The sequence below is a fragment of the Lepus europaeus genome, chromosome 10, assembly GCF_033115175.1.
Source record: "Lepus europaeus isolate LE1 chromosome 10, mLepTim1.pri, whole genome shotgun sequence".
Lineage (NCBI taxonomy): Eukaryota > Metazoa > Chordata > Mammalia > Lagomorpha > Leporidae > Lepus > Lepus europaeus.
In genome coordinates, this window is record NC_084836.1 from 15,029,204 (window position 1) to 15,044,347 (window position 15,144).

The following is a 15,144-nucleotide window of genomic DNA, read 5'->3' on the forward strand; positions in this document are numbered from 1 at the left end:
TCAATCTGTATATATGAAATACATGAAAAAAAAAAAAAAGACAGGCTGTGATGTCACCACAAAAAAGATAACTATATGAGGTCATAGATTTTTAAAAAAGACTTATTTATTTATTTGAAAGTCAGAATTACACAGAGAGAGGAGAGGCAGACAGAGAGGTCCTCCATCCACTGGTTCACTCCCCAATTGGCCACAATGGCCAGAGCTGCACCGATCCAAGGCCAGGAGCCAGGAGTCCCCTCTGGCTCCTCCCAAGCAGGTGGGGGGGGGCCCAAGGACTTGCACTATCTTCTGCTGCTTTCCCAGGCCATAGCAGAGAACTGAATTGGAAGTGGAGCAGCCGGGTCTTGAACCGGTGCCCATATGGGATGCTGGCACAGCAGGCGGCAGCTTTACCTGCTATGCCACAGTGCCGGCCCCTATTAACTAGATTTAATACTTCCACAATGTATATAGACATCAAAACATCATGCTCTACGTGGTAAATACATATGATTTTATCTGTCAGCTTAAAAATAAAATTAAAACAAACTGATTTTTCAGAGATAATATTTACTATGCTCATAAATATATTTTCTATTTGTTGACTTTGTTTCTTGCTCCTCAGTTGATGGGTAAATAAACTATGGTTTACTTATCAGTAGGAGTGATTTGATAATAAAGAGGCATTGAATTCTGGAGGGAAAAGAAGGCAGCTGGAGACCCTGAAAAGCAACATCCACTTTAACAAGTGGCTTCAGAAACATGTCCTGGTTTTCTCATTTCTTCAATGATCCTATGATGGGGGCATCATCACCTCCCTCGTATAGATGGACAAACCAGGGCCCGGGAGACCGTGTGATAGGTGGGCAGTGTTGGCAGACTGAGACTGTAACCTTATAACAGCAGACACGTGTCACCTTTTATAGCTGACAAGGATTTGAGTTACCTGTCTAACCTCTCAACCCGTTCGCCCAACAAACCTGGTAGGGCACACCTACTCTTTAGCTATTTTGCACTGTGGCTGGCGATTGAACTAGAATTCTTCTGCTTGCTTTTTGGAGAATTTTCTAGTGGGCAGAGACTCGGCCACTTGGTGGTGCTGTGGGAAGATGTTTCTCCTAAGAACTTGCGTTTGAAAGGTGCAAACACCATAGACCGCGCTTGGAGGGAGAGAGGGGTCCATGTGTGTGTGTGTGTGTGTGTCCATGTGTGTGTGTGTGTGTGCAAGCTTGCAGCATCTGGCCACATCCTGCTAACTTTGGGCAGGTGGGACTCTGAGTTCAGAGATTTTAGGAATCCAAGGGGCGTGCCTGTCTTGGGGACAGGGAAACACAGAGTGAGTGAGGTTCTCAGTTAATCCCCAGTCCTGCGGGTTTCCCCGGTGCCCCAGCTGTCCTGGAAGAAATCGGTGGCTCTTCCCATCACGTGTAACACGCAGCTTCTTTCAGGAGTCGTTAGCTGTCCAGCCCAGTGGCTTTCCTCCTTCTGTGCGCTGACTTGTGGTGCCTTCTGCGGTCTTTTGCGAGATGTGACAGCCTGTGCACGCTGCCGCCCTGAGTCCTGTCTGCTCACGTGCAGGCGGGGAGACCTCACCTTTGGTCTCTCAGCCTCTTAGCACACAGGGAAAATAGACGGATCTGGTGCCAAGCAAAATATCCCCGTGAGGACTGAAAGAGCTCACCCCTGGGGCAACACTTTGTAAAGTGCAAAGCACGGTGCGGGTGGGAGGGACTGGGAGCTCCCTGAGAGCTGAGGGGAGTCTCTACATTAGCTTTTATCCCTCCCCCACGCAATTGCATCGTCACAGGTGCTGAACTCGCATGTGTCCAGTGAACGAACGGCCAGGTGGACGCAGAGCGTCACGAGTGGGTGGGCACACTGGAAATGTGGCCGTTGACCTAAGGACTTCAGGGGTTGAGGCTGGGCCAGGGAATTGGAGAAGCATCTGGGACACGCACCTCCTCTGCCAGAAGCGGCCAGTAGACGTCTCACTGGCTGGCCATGCGGGCAGCCTGGCTGCACTTGGCCTGAGCGGGCGGACCAAGGGCTTCTGCCGTGACAGGCTGGTGACCTGCCTGGAACGCCCTCCCTCCCGTGCCTGCTCTTGGAGCCCAAGTCCCTGGTGACAGTAAACAGAACGTACTCCAGGCCTGATACTAATCTGCCTTGGATCTTGGCAGGGTGGGGCTGGGGGACCTGTCTCCCATGGTTAAGAAAATACAAATAAAAACAGCACAGGTAAATATAGGCAATCATGGAGGAAACCCAGGTCTCGAGCCTATTTTCCTTGGCGTAGCATTTTTTTTTTGTGGGGGGGGGGGAGGGCAGTTTGGGATTGAGTTACTTGGGACATTGTAATTGCTTGACGTAGTTACTATAAAGTTGGTGGAATAAATCTAATGATAAAGTTAGTATTTGAGTAGCAGGCATAGCTGGTGCTGTTTAGCTGTGCTTTCCATAGGCCGCACAGGTATGATGCTAAGTTCTGCATAGGTGCTGCCTTCATTCATCCTCCAAGGTAAGTATCAACCCTGTAGGATTATATCATCCCGACCCTAATGGTAGGTAATACTACTACACCTATTTTACAGATGACAAAATTGAGGTTTACTCACTTCCTGAGACTCGAGAGCTAGCAGGTGGGAGAGCTACAACTCAAACCATTCGTCTATCCATTCATTCACTCCACACTCACTCACTGAGCACCTACTTCTGTTTCTTTTTACTTGTTTTGAATGTGGCTGCTGGAAAAGTTGGAAATGTATGAGGGAGGGGCCAGCGCTGTAGTGCAGTGGGTTAATGCCCTGGCCTGAAGCACCGGCATCCCATGTGGGCGCCGGTTTGAGACCCGGCTGCTCCACTTCCTGTCCAGTTCTCTGCTATGGCCTGGGATAGCAGTGGAAGATGGCCCAAGTCCTTGGGCCCCTGCACCCGTGTGGGAGCTCCGGAAGAAGCTCCTGGCTCCTGGCTTCAGATTGGTGCAGCTCCAGCTGTTGCGGCCAACTGGGGAGTGAACCAGCGGATGGAAGACCTCTCTCTCTCTCTCTCTCTCTCTCTCTCTCTGCCTCTCCTCTCTCTGTGTAACTCTGACTTTCAAATAAATAAATAAATCTTTAAAAAAATTGCATGAGGGCAGCACTTCCAAAACTTCACAGAAAGGTAAAATTAAAAGACATGTTGATTTTGGTGCAGAAACGCTAAAATCCCTGCGTAGATTTTCCGTCACATGCAATTTCCATGAACTTTTGGAAGAGTGCGTGTCCTTGTGGCTCATATCGTCTTTCTGTCGGACACAGCTGCTTCAGACCTGGCCATCCTGTGCTCAAGGGCAGCTGGGAGGAGCCGGGTGAGCCACTGAGTCATTGCAATGCCATGAGGTAAGTGCTGTCATCGACCTGGGAACGGAGTGCCCTGGGGACGGAGAACTGAACCTTCAGTTCTGCCCAGCGCAGGGTCAGAGGAGAGGTAAATGTCCTGAGATGAGCACCCTAGATGAGTAGGAGTTGGCTGTCTGAGGACAGCAGAGGGGGCATCCCAAACAATGGGCACAGCAGGTGCACAGGCTCAGAGGCATGGAGCAGTGCGAAGGGCACCTGGAATGCGAGGTGCATCGGGGAGGGTGTGGCTATGAGTCAAGGGCGTCCTATGGGGTGTGACCATGCAGGAAAAGGGAAGGCAGCACTACCAAGCCAGAAGAAGGAGCACGGGTGGTGCCAGCTTCCATGCCCCGTGTTTGCTCCTGCAGAGGTCAGCTCGTTGACTCCAGGCCTGTTTGTTGAGTTTCTGCTGTGTGCTAGGCATTGTCTCGGGACCACAAGGCAGGGAACGAGACAGAGGGAAGCCACTGCTGACAGGCAGCGCCCAATATCCAGGCCAAGGAGGAATGAGAACAAATGGGTCAGAGAGGTGGAGTGACTGGGATGAAGTCACACAGCTGGGAACCAGTAAGACCAGGATTCTAATGAGTCCCTGTGGAACGAATGCCAGCACTCTGCCTGCTTTGCCTGGACCTTGTCCTGAAGGCCACGGTGGATCAGCAGAGTTTTGGAGGAGGCAGCCCAGTGGCAGATGGGTGTTTCAGGGAGAACTACGGTGGTCACACGGAGGAGGAAAAGCCCTGTGATAGTGACTCAGAGTGGTCAGACTCGTGCTTTGCAGTTCTCGGCATCCGTCATGGCCACCTCCTCGGCCGCCCTGTGGCCCCCCTGCCTCCCCATGTCTGTTTTCAATACCGTGGCTAGAGGGAGTGGGTCCAAACCTGAGTCTGACTATGTCACTGCCTTAAGCAAATTTGGCCAATAGTTTTGTGCCTGGCCCGAGATGAAATTCACACCTCCAGCATCACTCCATGACGTCCTGCACGGTTTGGTCCTCCCTTAACTCTCTGGACTCAACTCCTAGTACCCTGCCTTCTTCACTCCACCCACAGGGGCTTTCTGCCCGCGGGCCTTTGCATAGTCCCCCTGGATATCCTGAGTGTCCCACTGGTATGTACCCTCCCTTGCTTCCTTGGGGCCCGTGCTCACATGTCACGTGACCAGAAAGTCCTCCACTGGTCACCCTCTCCATTCTCACTCCCTGGCCCCTCCCACTATCTGCCATGTCACACACTTTCCTGTCCAGGGCTCACTGTCAGTCAACGTAATGAAGTCAGGAACTATATTTCCTTTATTTTTTTCTTATTTGTATCCCTAACACCTAGCGTCATGAGTGTCATGAGTCAGCACTTAGTTAATACCACTGAGTGCATGAGCCTATTCAGGGAGCACCCTGCAAGGAAAAGCTCTGTAGTCCAAGCTGATGCTCCCAGAACCCTCCGCGGGACCTCAATGGAACCCTGCGAGACTCCCGCACACCCTGCCTGCGACACAGCCACTGTCTCCACCTGCTGGCACCCACCCCTTCCCGGGTGGCGCACCGCGTCTTCTGCTCTACAGTCCTGCCAGTGCCTTCCCCGTCGACAGGAATTCATCTCGTTTCAGTTTCTTTTTTTGCTACTGGAACCTTCCACCGAGTCTCTGCTCTGTGATTCTCGCAGGAAGAAGCTATCTCATTTTCCAGCATGAAGTTAGAACAGAGAAAACAAAGCCAGAGGGACTGCTGCCAACCGCCACGTGCCCCAGGCCCTTCACCTGTGCGTGAGGAGCGAGGAGGGGAAGATTCTCCTGCAGGAGGCAGGCAGGTCAGTGCCGGGGCCACCGCCTGTTCCGCTCACTGTCCCCACGCTGCAGTGGACGCTCTGCCCTCTCGGTCTGCAGACAGGAGAGATTGAAAGCAAAACCTCACCCTGGGTTGTTTTGATGGTGTCCCCGGCATGGATTCTATTTGTGCCTTGTTTCCTGATGTCACCTATCAATGCCCGTGAAAAGACCTTGCCTTACATTCTTTTATACACAAAACGTGGGAGGATGGATCCGACCGCTCACCTCCTGCTGTTTGCAGTGCTGTTTTGTTTTGTACTAACTCACTCAGTCCTCACCAAAAATCTTCTATGATAGGTTAAAAAACATTGAATGAAAAAATTTTGTTTGAAACAGGGGTGGGGTGGGGTGGTTCATCTCCCATTCAGTGGTTTTCTCCTCAAATGTCTGCAACAGCTGGGACTGTGCCAGTCTGAAGCCAGAAGGATGAAATTGAATCCAGGTCCCCAACATGGGTGGCACAGGCCACGCACTAGTGCTGCCTCCCGAGATGGACATTAACAGGAAGCTGGAATGGAGGTAGCTGGGGCTCAAACCCTGGCCCTTTGATATCGGATACAACATTCCACACAGGGTCTTAATGGCTGTGCCAAACACCCGCCCTTAACATTCTCATTTGAAAAATGAGAAACCAAAAACAAACAGGAAGTTGCCCAAGATCACACAGCTAGAAAGTGGTAGAGCCAGGACTTGCACTTGGCAGGTCTGGGTTGCCGAGTCCATGTTCCAAGTCCCCATTGCCTATGATTTTGCTGTTCCCACCAGAAGTCATGTTGAAGTCAAACCCCATTGGAGAGCTAATTAGAAGGGGGGGGCACCTGCAATGTTGGTATCCCATATGGGCGCTGGTTCGAGTCCCGGCTGCTCCACTTCCAATCCAGCTCTCTGCTGTGGCCTGGGAAAGCAGTAGAAGATGGCCCAAATCCTTGGGCCCTTGTACCTACATAGGAGACCTGGAAGAAGCTCCTGGCTCCTGGCTTCGGATCAGCTCAACTCCAGCTGTTGCAGCCATCTGGGGAATGAATCAGCGGATGGAAGACCCCCCCCCCCCCCCGGTCTCTGCCGCTCTGTAACTGCCTTTCAAATAAATAAATAAATAAATAAATCTTTTTTTTTTTTTTAAAGGAAGTGGGATGGGGTGGGGAGCTTTATGAGGTGGTGCCCTCTTGAGGCTCTGCTCTTGATGGGTGGACCTGTGATGGGTGGACCTGTGATGGGTGGGCCTGTGATGGGTGGACCTATGATGGGTGGGCCTGTGATGGGTTATGGATGCTGGGGCTGTCTCCACAGTGTCTTTCTCTTGTGTGCATCCCTCTTCTCTCACGACTGAGTCTCTTGTCACCGGATGCCCTCTGCCGTGTCACAGTGCAGCAAGACAGCCCTCGGCAGGGGCTGAGCGTGGGGCCAGGCTTTGGGACATCCCAGCCCCCAAACCTCTGAGGAGCAAATTTCTTTACAAATTACCTAGATATAGCACCAGAAAACTGAGTTAAGACATCATGTTTACAGTCTAGCTTTCAGGCTCATGTGTCAATTTGAGTTATTTAGCCCACATTCAAACAGCTTGGGTCTAGCCAGCAGGTGAGGTGGCTGGGGTCAGCTGAATGCCCTCCCTGGTGCCTGCTACTCCGAGACTGGATGGAAGCTGCCCGAAGGTAGCCGAGCCTGGCCTGACTTGCCCTAGCACATCCCCAGCCCCAGATACATGAAATGCGTCAACTTGGGTTTCTTAACTATTGAATATTTACTCCTCAATGTATGTAGGTGTAGAGACCCAGGCTTCCTTAGCGTCTCGCTTCACCATCCCCTGGGGTCTTAGAGGCCTGCTTCCAGCTTGGCAAAGTGGGACGGGCACACCTACTTTTTAAACTCCCTGGCCAGCAAGCACCGAGCATCACTCGCGCTTCTGTTCCTTTACAGCGATTTGGTTGCCAGGGCTGGGAAACGCGTCCCAGGCTGAGTAGCTGCCCAGCAGTTCCCCATGATGGACGAAGGAGCATTGAGTTTTTGGTGGGCGGTGAGACTTCTGCCTCACTGCAGGGTAAGTATGCTTTTCGGGTGCTGTTTAGTAAAACTTGTCCGTTAGGCAGCATTCAAATCAGAATTGTCACCATCTTAGGTAAAACCTCGTTTAGACGAATGGGAAAACAGTGTCGACCAAAGTGTGCCCATGAACGGATGTCATTACTAGAGGTCCAAGCCGGTGAGAGTTTAGGGAGCTGGCTTCAAGCCCGGACGTGGGCAACTGCTGCTTGATCACAGGCAACTTCTTTAACCTCTTAGAGACTCCGTTTTCTTGGCAGTGGAATGGGGATTCTAACACCCACCAAGCAGTTTTACGAAGGTTCGATGGAATATATACACAAAATAGAGGACCAGCGAGAGGGTGGTAAAGAGTGCTACCTGTCATTTATGGATCGGTACATAAATATATATAATATCTACTAAATAAAATAAATATAAACATATAAATGTTCTATATATAGTAGATATGCGACTACTGATATTACTGTTTTCTGAACAAGATTTCTCGTGACCCAGAATGGATCTTCTTCCTGTTGAATTGCGTCAACAATACAAAGTGTAATACAGGACAACCATCGAGGAATGTGTGAGATGTAGGCCAGTGAGGTGTCAAGGTTCCGAGTGCGCATGTTACAACACCTGTCCTGTGTCAGCACGAAACCAGAAAGCAGCCTCTAATCAGGCAGTACGATCGAACTGCTTTCTATCCCTGCCCAGAATTCTAGTGGGAGACACGAAGAGGACGGGTGGGAAGGGTGCTCCTAAAAGCCATGATGTGTTGCGTGTGTGTCTCTTAATCCTCACCTGACCTGTGAACCACGCCGTTATCACTGCCAATGCCACGTGTACGGTCACCATCACCCCCTCCCAGGTGAGAGGACAGAGGCACTGTGGGGGAAAATAATGGCCCAGGATGGCTACAGCAGGGTGGCCCCGTGGATGTGGCCAGTCTGACTCCAGAGCTCAGGCGGTTACTGCAGGAGCCTGGCTGTGGTTGGAGGAGGTGCTTCATGTACGTGAACCCGCCCTTGTGCACGGTGCACGCTAGCACTGTGCCGCGTGGAGCCCTTTACAAATGCTGTAGGGATTCCGCGTGCAGCCGAACTCTCAGCGCATGCCAGGGACCTCCCTCCAGCACCGGTGCCTTCCTGCCTCTGGTTCAATGACAGGCAGCACGGCAGAGAGCAGGAGCTCAGGGAGGCACACGTAGGGTTGCAGTCCTGCTGCAGCTGTTTGTGCTGGGTAACCTGAGGTGAATTACCTAACCTTTCTGATCCGATGTCCTCAGCCCACGGCAGGTGCTGTTCATTCAACAGATAGGGGTGAAATCCGTAACACTGTCAGCCAGCATGACCCAGGCCGTGCTGCTCTAACACCCAGCACCCCACATCTCACCGGGTTAACCCAACAGCACCTTCATAGTCACCCAGTGCGGGCTGGCTGCGGCTCTCCTAGAATCTCTGCACGGGGCCCGGGCTTGGGGAGGTTCCAACTCTGTCCCCATGATTGCTAAGGCATGGATAAAGAAGCCCTGGGGATCTGCTCGCTTATCCCTTGAGGTTCCCACTTGGAAGCAACCCGACCATCCCAGTCTCGCGCCACTGGCCTCAGCAAGTGGGAATGGTCAGAAGGTTCCCATCCAGCTCAGGGGAGGGAAAGAACCAAAAAAACTATTGGGTGAGTTTTCACGGCCACTGTGGACACAATCACAGATCCTCCAATCAGAACTTTCCAAAGAGGAAAAACGGAGCCTTGGGAGGTAAACAGTTCAAGGCACTGGGAAGCCAGGACTCCATGGCGGGCCGCTCGCTCTCTTAAACCTGCAGGTAGACTGATGGGGGCTGGGAGACCCCGCCAGTGTGGTGGACCCGACAGGTGTGAACAAATGCACCCTTTGTGTGTGCCACGGCTCCTGGGGCGGCAGGATTATCAAGCATGGGTGCAAGGTACATCAAAGAGTTCCTGGAAAAGCAAATGCAACATGTGTGTTTATTGCTGAAATCCATGCTTGCCAGGAGAGGAACTGAACCCGAGAACAAGAGTGTAGCCCAGCCAGGTACAGCAAGGACGGGACCACTGCAGCAGGGGCGGGGCGCAGAGGCCTCGGGGGAGTCCAGGTGAGGCGCCAGACAGAAGGGAGGGCGACAAGGAGTGCCCGCGGCAAGGATGGAACCAGGCAGCGGCAGGCAGGGAGGCAGGGGTCGCGTGCCGGGTGCAGAAGCCAAGAGCGGCCAGGGCCGGTCCCAACACACCGCACCCGGCCTCCGCGGCCCAGCACCTCGCACCACTTCCAACTGCCCCACGGCCATGTCCTCGGGCTTCCTTCTTCTTCCTCGCCTGCTGAGGAGGTCGGGGGCAGCGTCCCGCGTGTGGCACCCTTCCCGGCTGACCCGCACCTGTGGGCCCCAGTGGCCGCTCCCAGCTCCAGGACCCGGCCTGCCTCCCCAGGTTAAGAGAGGTGCAATGAAGCCAGGAGGCCTGCAGGGCGCGGCGGCCGGGGGTCCCTGGTGTGCCCACCTCGGACGGCGGTCTCCGCGGGCAGACCCGGCGCGGTCCCGGGCGCGGTGGGAAGGCCGGCGGGCCCCGGGCTCGGCCTCCGAGGCCCTCTCCCGGGCTGTCGCGGCCCGGCGCGGCGGCCGGGGCGCGCAGGAGCTGGTGCGCTGCCGCGGGAGCGCGGCCGTGACTCCGGACCCCGCCCTGGCGCCCCTCCCCGGGCCCCGCCGCCACACCGACCGGAAAACGAACGGGCCCCGGCGGCCCCCGCAAGCCGCCGCCGCCGCCCGGGCGCGAGCAGGAACGGAGGCCGAGCGGCCCGAGCCGGAGGCGGCGCCGGGCACCGCGGCGCCCGGGCGGAGAGCCCCTCCCCCGCCCGGCGAGGACAAAGCCCCGGAGCCGGCCCGCGCCGCACAAAGGGCGAGCGGCGACACGCACCCCAGCCCCCTCCCGGCTCGGGTGGCCCCGGCGGCGGAGGCGGCGGCGGGGGAAGCCCCACGGCCGCGCCGCCCCCCCGCGCCCCTCCCCCGGGGCCGCTTGCGCGCCGCTCCGCCCCCGGCCGTCTGCGCGGCCTGCCGGGGAGGGGCTGGGGGCGCGGCGCCCCACTTAACACTCCCCCTCCGGCGCGCGGAGCCACCCCGCTCCCTCCTCCCGCCGCCGCCGCCGCCACCTCGCCCGACGCTCCGCAGCTCGCCGCGGCCGGGGGGCGGTGCGCGGACCGTGCGCGCCCGGGGCGCCAGTGACCGAGCCGCAGCCCGGGCGGCATCGGGCCGCCTCGCCCATGCTGCGGGGGCGACCTTAAGCGCACCCCGGCTTCCCTCGCCTGGGACCCCGGCACCCTTCCTCCTCCTCCTCCTCTCCCCCCGATCGCTGTGCCCGGTTCTGCCCGCGCCAGCCCGGCTCGCCTTCCCCGTCTGGACATGGACGCGGCCGCTGCGCCCGCGGCGAGGGACGGCCCGGACTGGAGGCCGGGGGCTCCGGGCTCTCCCCCGGAGGCGGGGGCGGCGGCGGCCGCGGCCCCCGAGCCCAGGAAGCCGCACGGCGTGAAGCGACATCACCATAAACACAACTTGAAGCACCGCTATGAGCTGCAGGAGACCCTGGGCAAAGGCACCTACGGCAAAGTCAAGCGGGCCACCGAGAGGTTTTCGGGCCGAGTGGTGAGTGAGGGGCGTCCCGGGGTGGGGAGAGGGGGCGCCGGCGCGCCGTGCGGGGCGGGGGTCCGTGAGCGCCGGGACCGAGCGGGAACCCCTCCGCCCCAAGCACCCGGTGCGTGTCTCCCCCAAACACTTGTTACATCCTGTCTGCACATATTTGGGGGGCTTTTAATCCTCTTTGATCCCGGCAGCCTAGCGCTGTGTAGGATTTGCAGGTTATGTTGCAACTTTAGGACTCTGGGGGTCTCCCTGGAGGGCCCGCGTGCGCGCCGTGCCCGGGAATGTCCCCTCAGTCCCCTGTCCCTGCGTTGTCCCCCGTCACCCCCACAGAGCCCCTCTCTGCATCGTCTCGAAACTCCCGGCTCGCATCGCCCTGACGCTGCTGTCCCTGGAAGGGAGGGCGGACTTCTGCCCTCCCCCCCCATCACCTTTTTTTTTTTTTAAGAGAAGGGTAGGGAGCAAAAATAAACCCAGCCACTGCATGCCTGAGAATTGTGACAGTTGGCATCGTGGCTTCTGGAACTGCCCAGGGCATGGTGTCCAGGCAGGCGCTGCTCGGGGCACCGGGGGAGCGGTTCAGACACAGACGCTGCAGGGCTGAGATGCGGCAGAGAGTCAGCTGCCATGCACGGCAGGTCCTGGCTGCGCCGCTACCAGATTGTCGGAGGGGTCTTGCCCAGCTGCCCCAGAGACAGCTGAGACCCTGCTGGGGTCCCAGCTCCCGTGGCACAGGCGCCCCCTTGCATCTCCCCAGCCCGGGGGGTCCTGTTCTGCAGAGGAGGGCCTTGCGATGGCACCCTGCTAGTGGCTGGGGAGTTGGACTGTTGCAGACCGATTGTGTGTGGTGTGTGGCAGAAAATTCACATGGTTCTTTGGTTGGAAGCAGATCAGATGTATTTTCATCGATTTCGGGCCAACGTCAGAAACGAATTGTGGGAATCCCCATAGGCACTTCTGGGGGGGGGATGTTTGGGGGCCCGGGGTTGCTCATAAACTTGACAAATGACCGCAGGGGCTGGGGGGTGGGGGAGCAGAGTGAGCTGTCACATAAAGGGTTGGTGTTGACGTTTTTTTCCCTTGTGCATTTGTGCAGGGGTCAGTTCTGTGGGCAGAGTGGGCACCAGTCAGCTAAGTTGAGCCCCCAGATGCTTGGATACCTGGATAACCTCATTTCTCAGATTTGGGGCTGATACAGCTTTAGCCTATAACTTTTAGAAAAGAAGCCTGTTATGGATTAGTCGGAGATTCGGGGTGGTGTATTTGTTTTTGAAGGCTGCCTCCGGAAGGGTTGGCTAATTCTTTAGCGAGCAAGTAGCTGAGAATTCACGCTGGGCAGGTGTGGCCGCTGCAGATGGAGTGTTCCGAGGAGGAGAAGGGCTGTAAGAATGCGCTCTGGGGTCCGTAGAAGGGGCCCAGGACTTCATTCATGCTCCTCTGGCTGAGTGTTGAAGACGCAGAAACCAAGCTTAGCTCCCTCCTCGCGCCTGTTGTCTTAGTAGCTGTTGAAGAATCGCGCTGGGAAGTTGGAAAGCACAATAATGAAAAGCAGACGGGGCTCGCGCTGCAGGTTGAGGATGTGAATGTGAGGCGGGAGGGGTGGAGCAGTAAGGGTGTGTCTGGGGTCTGTGGAAGGGACCCTGCCGCCTACATGCTGTGTGTAGGAGTGGGCCCTCCTCTTTTGGTAGACGCCTTTCTGAGCTGCTTTGGCGTTTGCTGGCAGTGGTTCGCCTAGCTCCCTGATTCAAACCAGGTTAAAAATGAAAGGGACTTGCATTAGTGGGCAGGAGCCTGCCTTTATCTGCAGAAAACTGTGAACATTCCATCAGGATTTCACCAGATGACCACTAGGGGGCGCCCGGAGAACGGTGGAGGCGCCACCTCTCCGCTGCGAAGCTTTCAATCTGCTCTGTTATTGTCCACCCCTAGTTCAGTTTCCCATTGTGCTATGAATTTCAGCTAAATCTCTTGTTTTACTCAAAAATTATGTAGAGATTTCGAAGCTGGCAGCAGATCCAGGCCCAGATACTGGCAATCCCCAAAACTGCTTCGTTTCTTCAGGGAGCTGTTTTCTATTTGGTAGTTCTGCTGGCCTGATCCCCTAGTGAAATCCTTGCATCGAACAGATGGGAAGACTGAGGTTTGGCCCTGGGTCCTCCCCCTGCTGAGCGCAGTGCTCACAGATGGCATAAGAACGTAAGGAACTGTCAGGTGGCAAATGCCCCGTGCTTGGCTGAACAGAAGAAAAACCACACAAAAACAACCCAAAAAGTGGTCAGCAGATTGCTCTTGCCCGTGCAGTGCCTGGTGACTCGGAAGCTGTCCAGAGCAGCAGGGATAGTCATCGACAGGATGGAGTTGGCGTTGTCTTCTGCTTTCCGTGATGCGCTGAGCATCCACACGGTTGCTTTTAAGGCACAGTGGAGAGAATCAGCCTTTCTGACCCAGGGGTGGCATGGGTGAGCGATGCTGGGTGTTTGCATCTGTACCTGCGCCTTTCACCACATCTCTCATGGAGAGGGGCGGTTCTCACCTGCTTTGTCAGTGGCCGAAGTTGGGTGCTGGGTGTTAGGCTGCGGAGATGCAATCTAGCATTCCTGTTGCAAGCGGGGCCCCGGCTCAGAAGAAAGTCTATAAAGAAACGACAATATCACGGCTTAGAATTGCCTCCTGAATCAAACAGAAACACAGCACAGCATCATCTTCAGCGCTCGGTGAAAGGCATCGAGGAGGCCAGCTGCCGAGTCCGCTGGCTCAGCTGCTCCAGGCCCCTGCGTGGTGCTGCCGAGTCTGGAGCCTGGGGTCGGCTGCCCTGGGCCCCTGCGTGGTCCAGGCATCTCCTGCCTATGGCCTTGCAGGCTCCTTGAGCGCGTGCACAGGACAAGGCCCCCGAGTGACCGGGAGCAGAGAGTACCATGCCCAGCAGTGATGCTGTGTGGCAGCAAAGCTAAGCGCCTGGCTTCCATTCAAACCCTCCACCTGTCCCTCACCAGCCTTTTGACTTCGTGCCTGCCGTGGAACTTCCTGACCTGGAAAATGGGCTTCTCACAGTACCAACTTTTGGGGCTGGAATAAAGCAGGCTGTATAGAATCTCAAAAGGGACAGTAGCTGGTTGATTCTTCCTTTTTTTTTTTTTTTCCCCTCTCATCTCATTTAGAATTGCCTTTCGATTTGAAGAGTCCCAGAGAGGCAGATGCACTGGGCTAATAGCCTCCCGTCAGGCAGAGAGAGGGCGGGAAGTCATCAAGTTTTTAGGGCCATTAAATGAACATGCTAGGTTAATTAGGGAGCTGTGCGAAGGAAGGTGAGACCATCACCCAGGTTCAGATAGGATCTGAATGCGTTTCTGGAGTCTTGAACTGGGGCCTCGCTGATTGCACAACTTCTGTTTTGATCCAGTTTTGGGCAGGGCTGTTGGGTGAGCTTCTGGGTTATAACACGGCCTGCGTTTTCTCTCAGCCAGACTCCCCAGACCTTGGGGCCACCCAAAGCCTTGGCAGCACACCCCCAATCCCAAACACTCAATTTCTGGGAGAGAGATGTATTGAAATCACCTCCATGGCGGAGGCCAAGTTCAGCGTTGTGTACCAGGCTATTCCTTGTTAGCAGAATAGGGTGTGGTGGGGGCTCTGGGAAGGTCTCTGGGAAGGGCCTGGGGTGGCGGGGACAGGATGGGTAGGCAGAGTGTGGGCCCTGGCCTGCCACGGCGGCCGGCTCCAGCCACAGGAGCGGGAGTGACGGGACATCACTTAGGAAGCCAAGCGATTCGACCAAGTATGGGTGTTTTTAGCATGGGCCCAGAGTCACTCGTAGCTTCTGGGGGGGAATACTGCACCTGAGGGGGGCCGACCAGCAGGCTGATGCCTAGCCGGAGGGTGTGGGTTGTACGTGGCGGTGGCTCAGGTGCTGTGTTGCAGCTGAGATGCAAGTCCGGTTTCAGAGTGCGAAGGACCTTGGCAAACATGTAGCCCAAGCTTCTCATCCCCGACTTGGGAGAAGCAAGACCAGAAGTGCCAAGTGACCTTTCTGCGGTTGCACAGGTCCGTGACCGAGCTGGGTCTCAGCAGCCTGCTTCTGGGGTTGCTCTTTTTCCCATCGCTCATTTAATGAGTCTCTCCCGGAACAAGAGGTAGAGCGCACTTTGAAGGAGCGTAGAATTGAGGGATGCAATGCGCTTCCAAACATCGGACCCCTCATTCTGCTCATTTCCACCAAGATTTATTACTGTCTGCCATACACTGCTCACCAGGTTCAGTGGGGAGACAGAGAGGGGGCCACAAGCTCAGAG

At 55.8% G+C, this 15,144-nt stretch overlaps 1 protein-coding gene and 1 long non-coding RNA gene across 2 annotated transcripts in view; both read left to right on the top strand.

The window, feature by feature from the left end:
- Positions 1-5,043: 5,043 nt before the first annotated feature.
- Positions 5,044-7,598, top strand: LOC133767559 (uncharacterized). Its single transcript, XR_009866891.1, has 3 exons — positions 5,044-5,164; positions 7,104-7,224; positions 7,303-7,598. It is a non-coding gene; the product is annotated as an uncharacterized LOC133767559 (long non-coding RNA).
- A 2,852-nt stretch (positions 7,599-10,450) lies between these two features.
- The window catches only part of NUAK1 (NUAK family kinase 1), a 73,880-nt gene continuing 69,186 nt past the window's right edge, over positions 10,451-15,144 (top strand). The window contains exon 1 of the mRNA XM_062202981.1: positions 10,451-10,861. Coding sequence (XP_062058965.1) covers positions 10,622-10,861 — 240 coding nt within the window. The 5' untranslated portion in view covers positions 10,451-10,621. The remainder of the gene's footprint in view (positions 10,862-15,144) is intronic.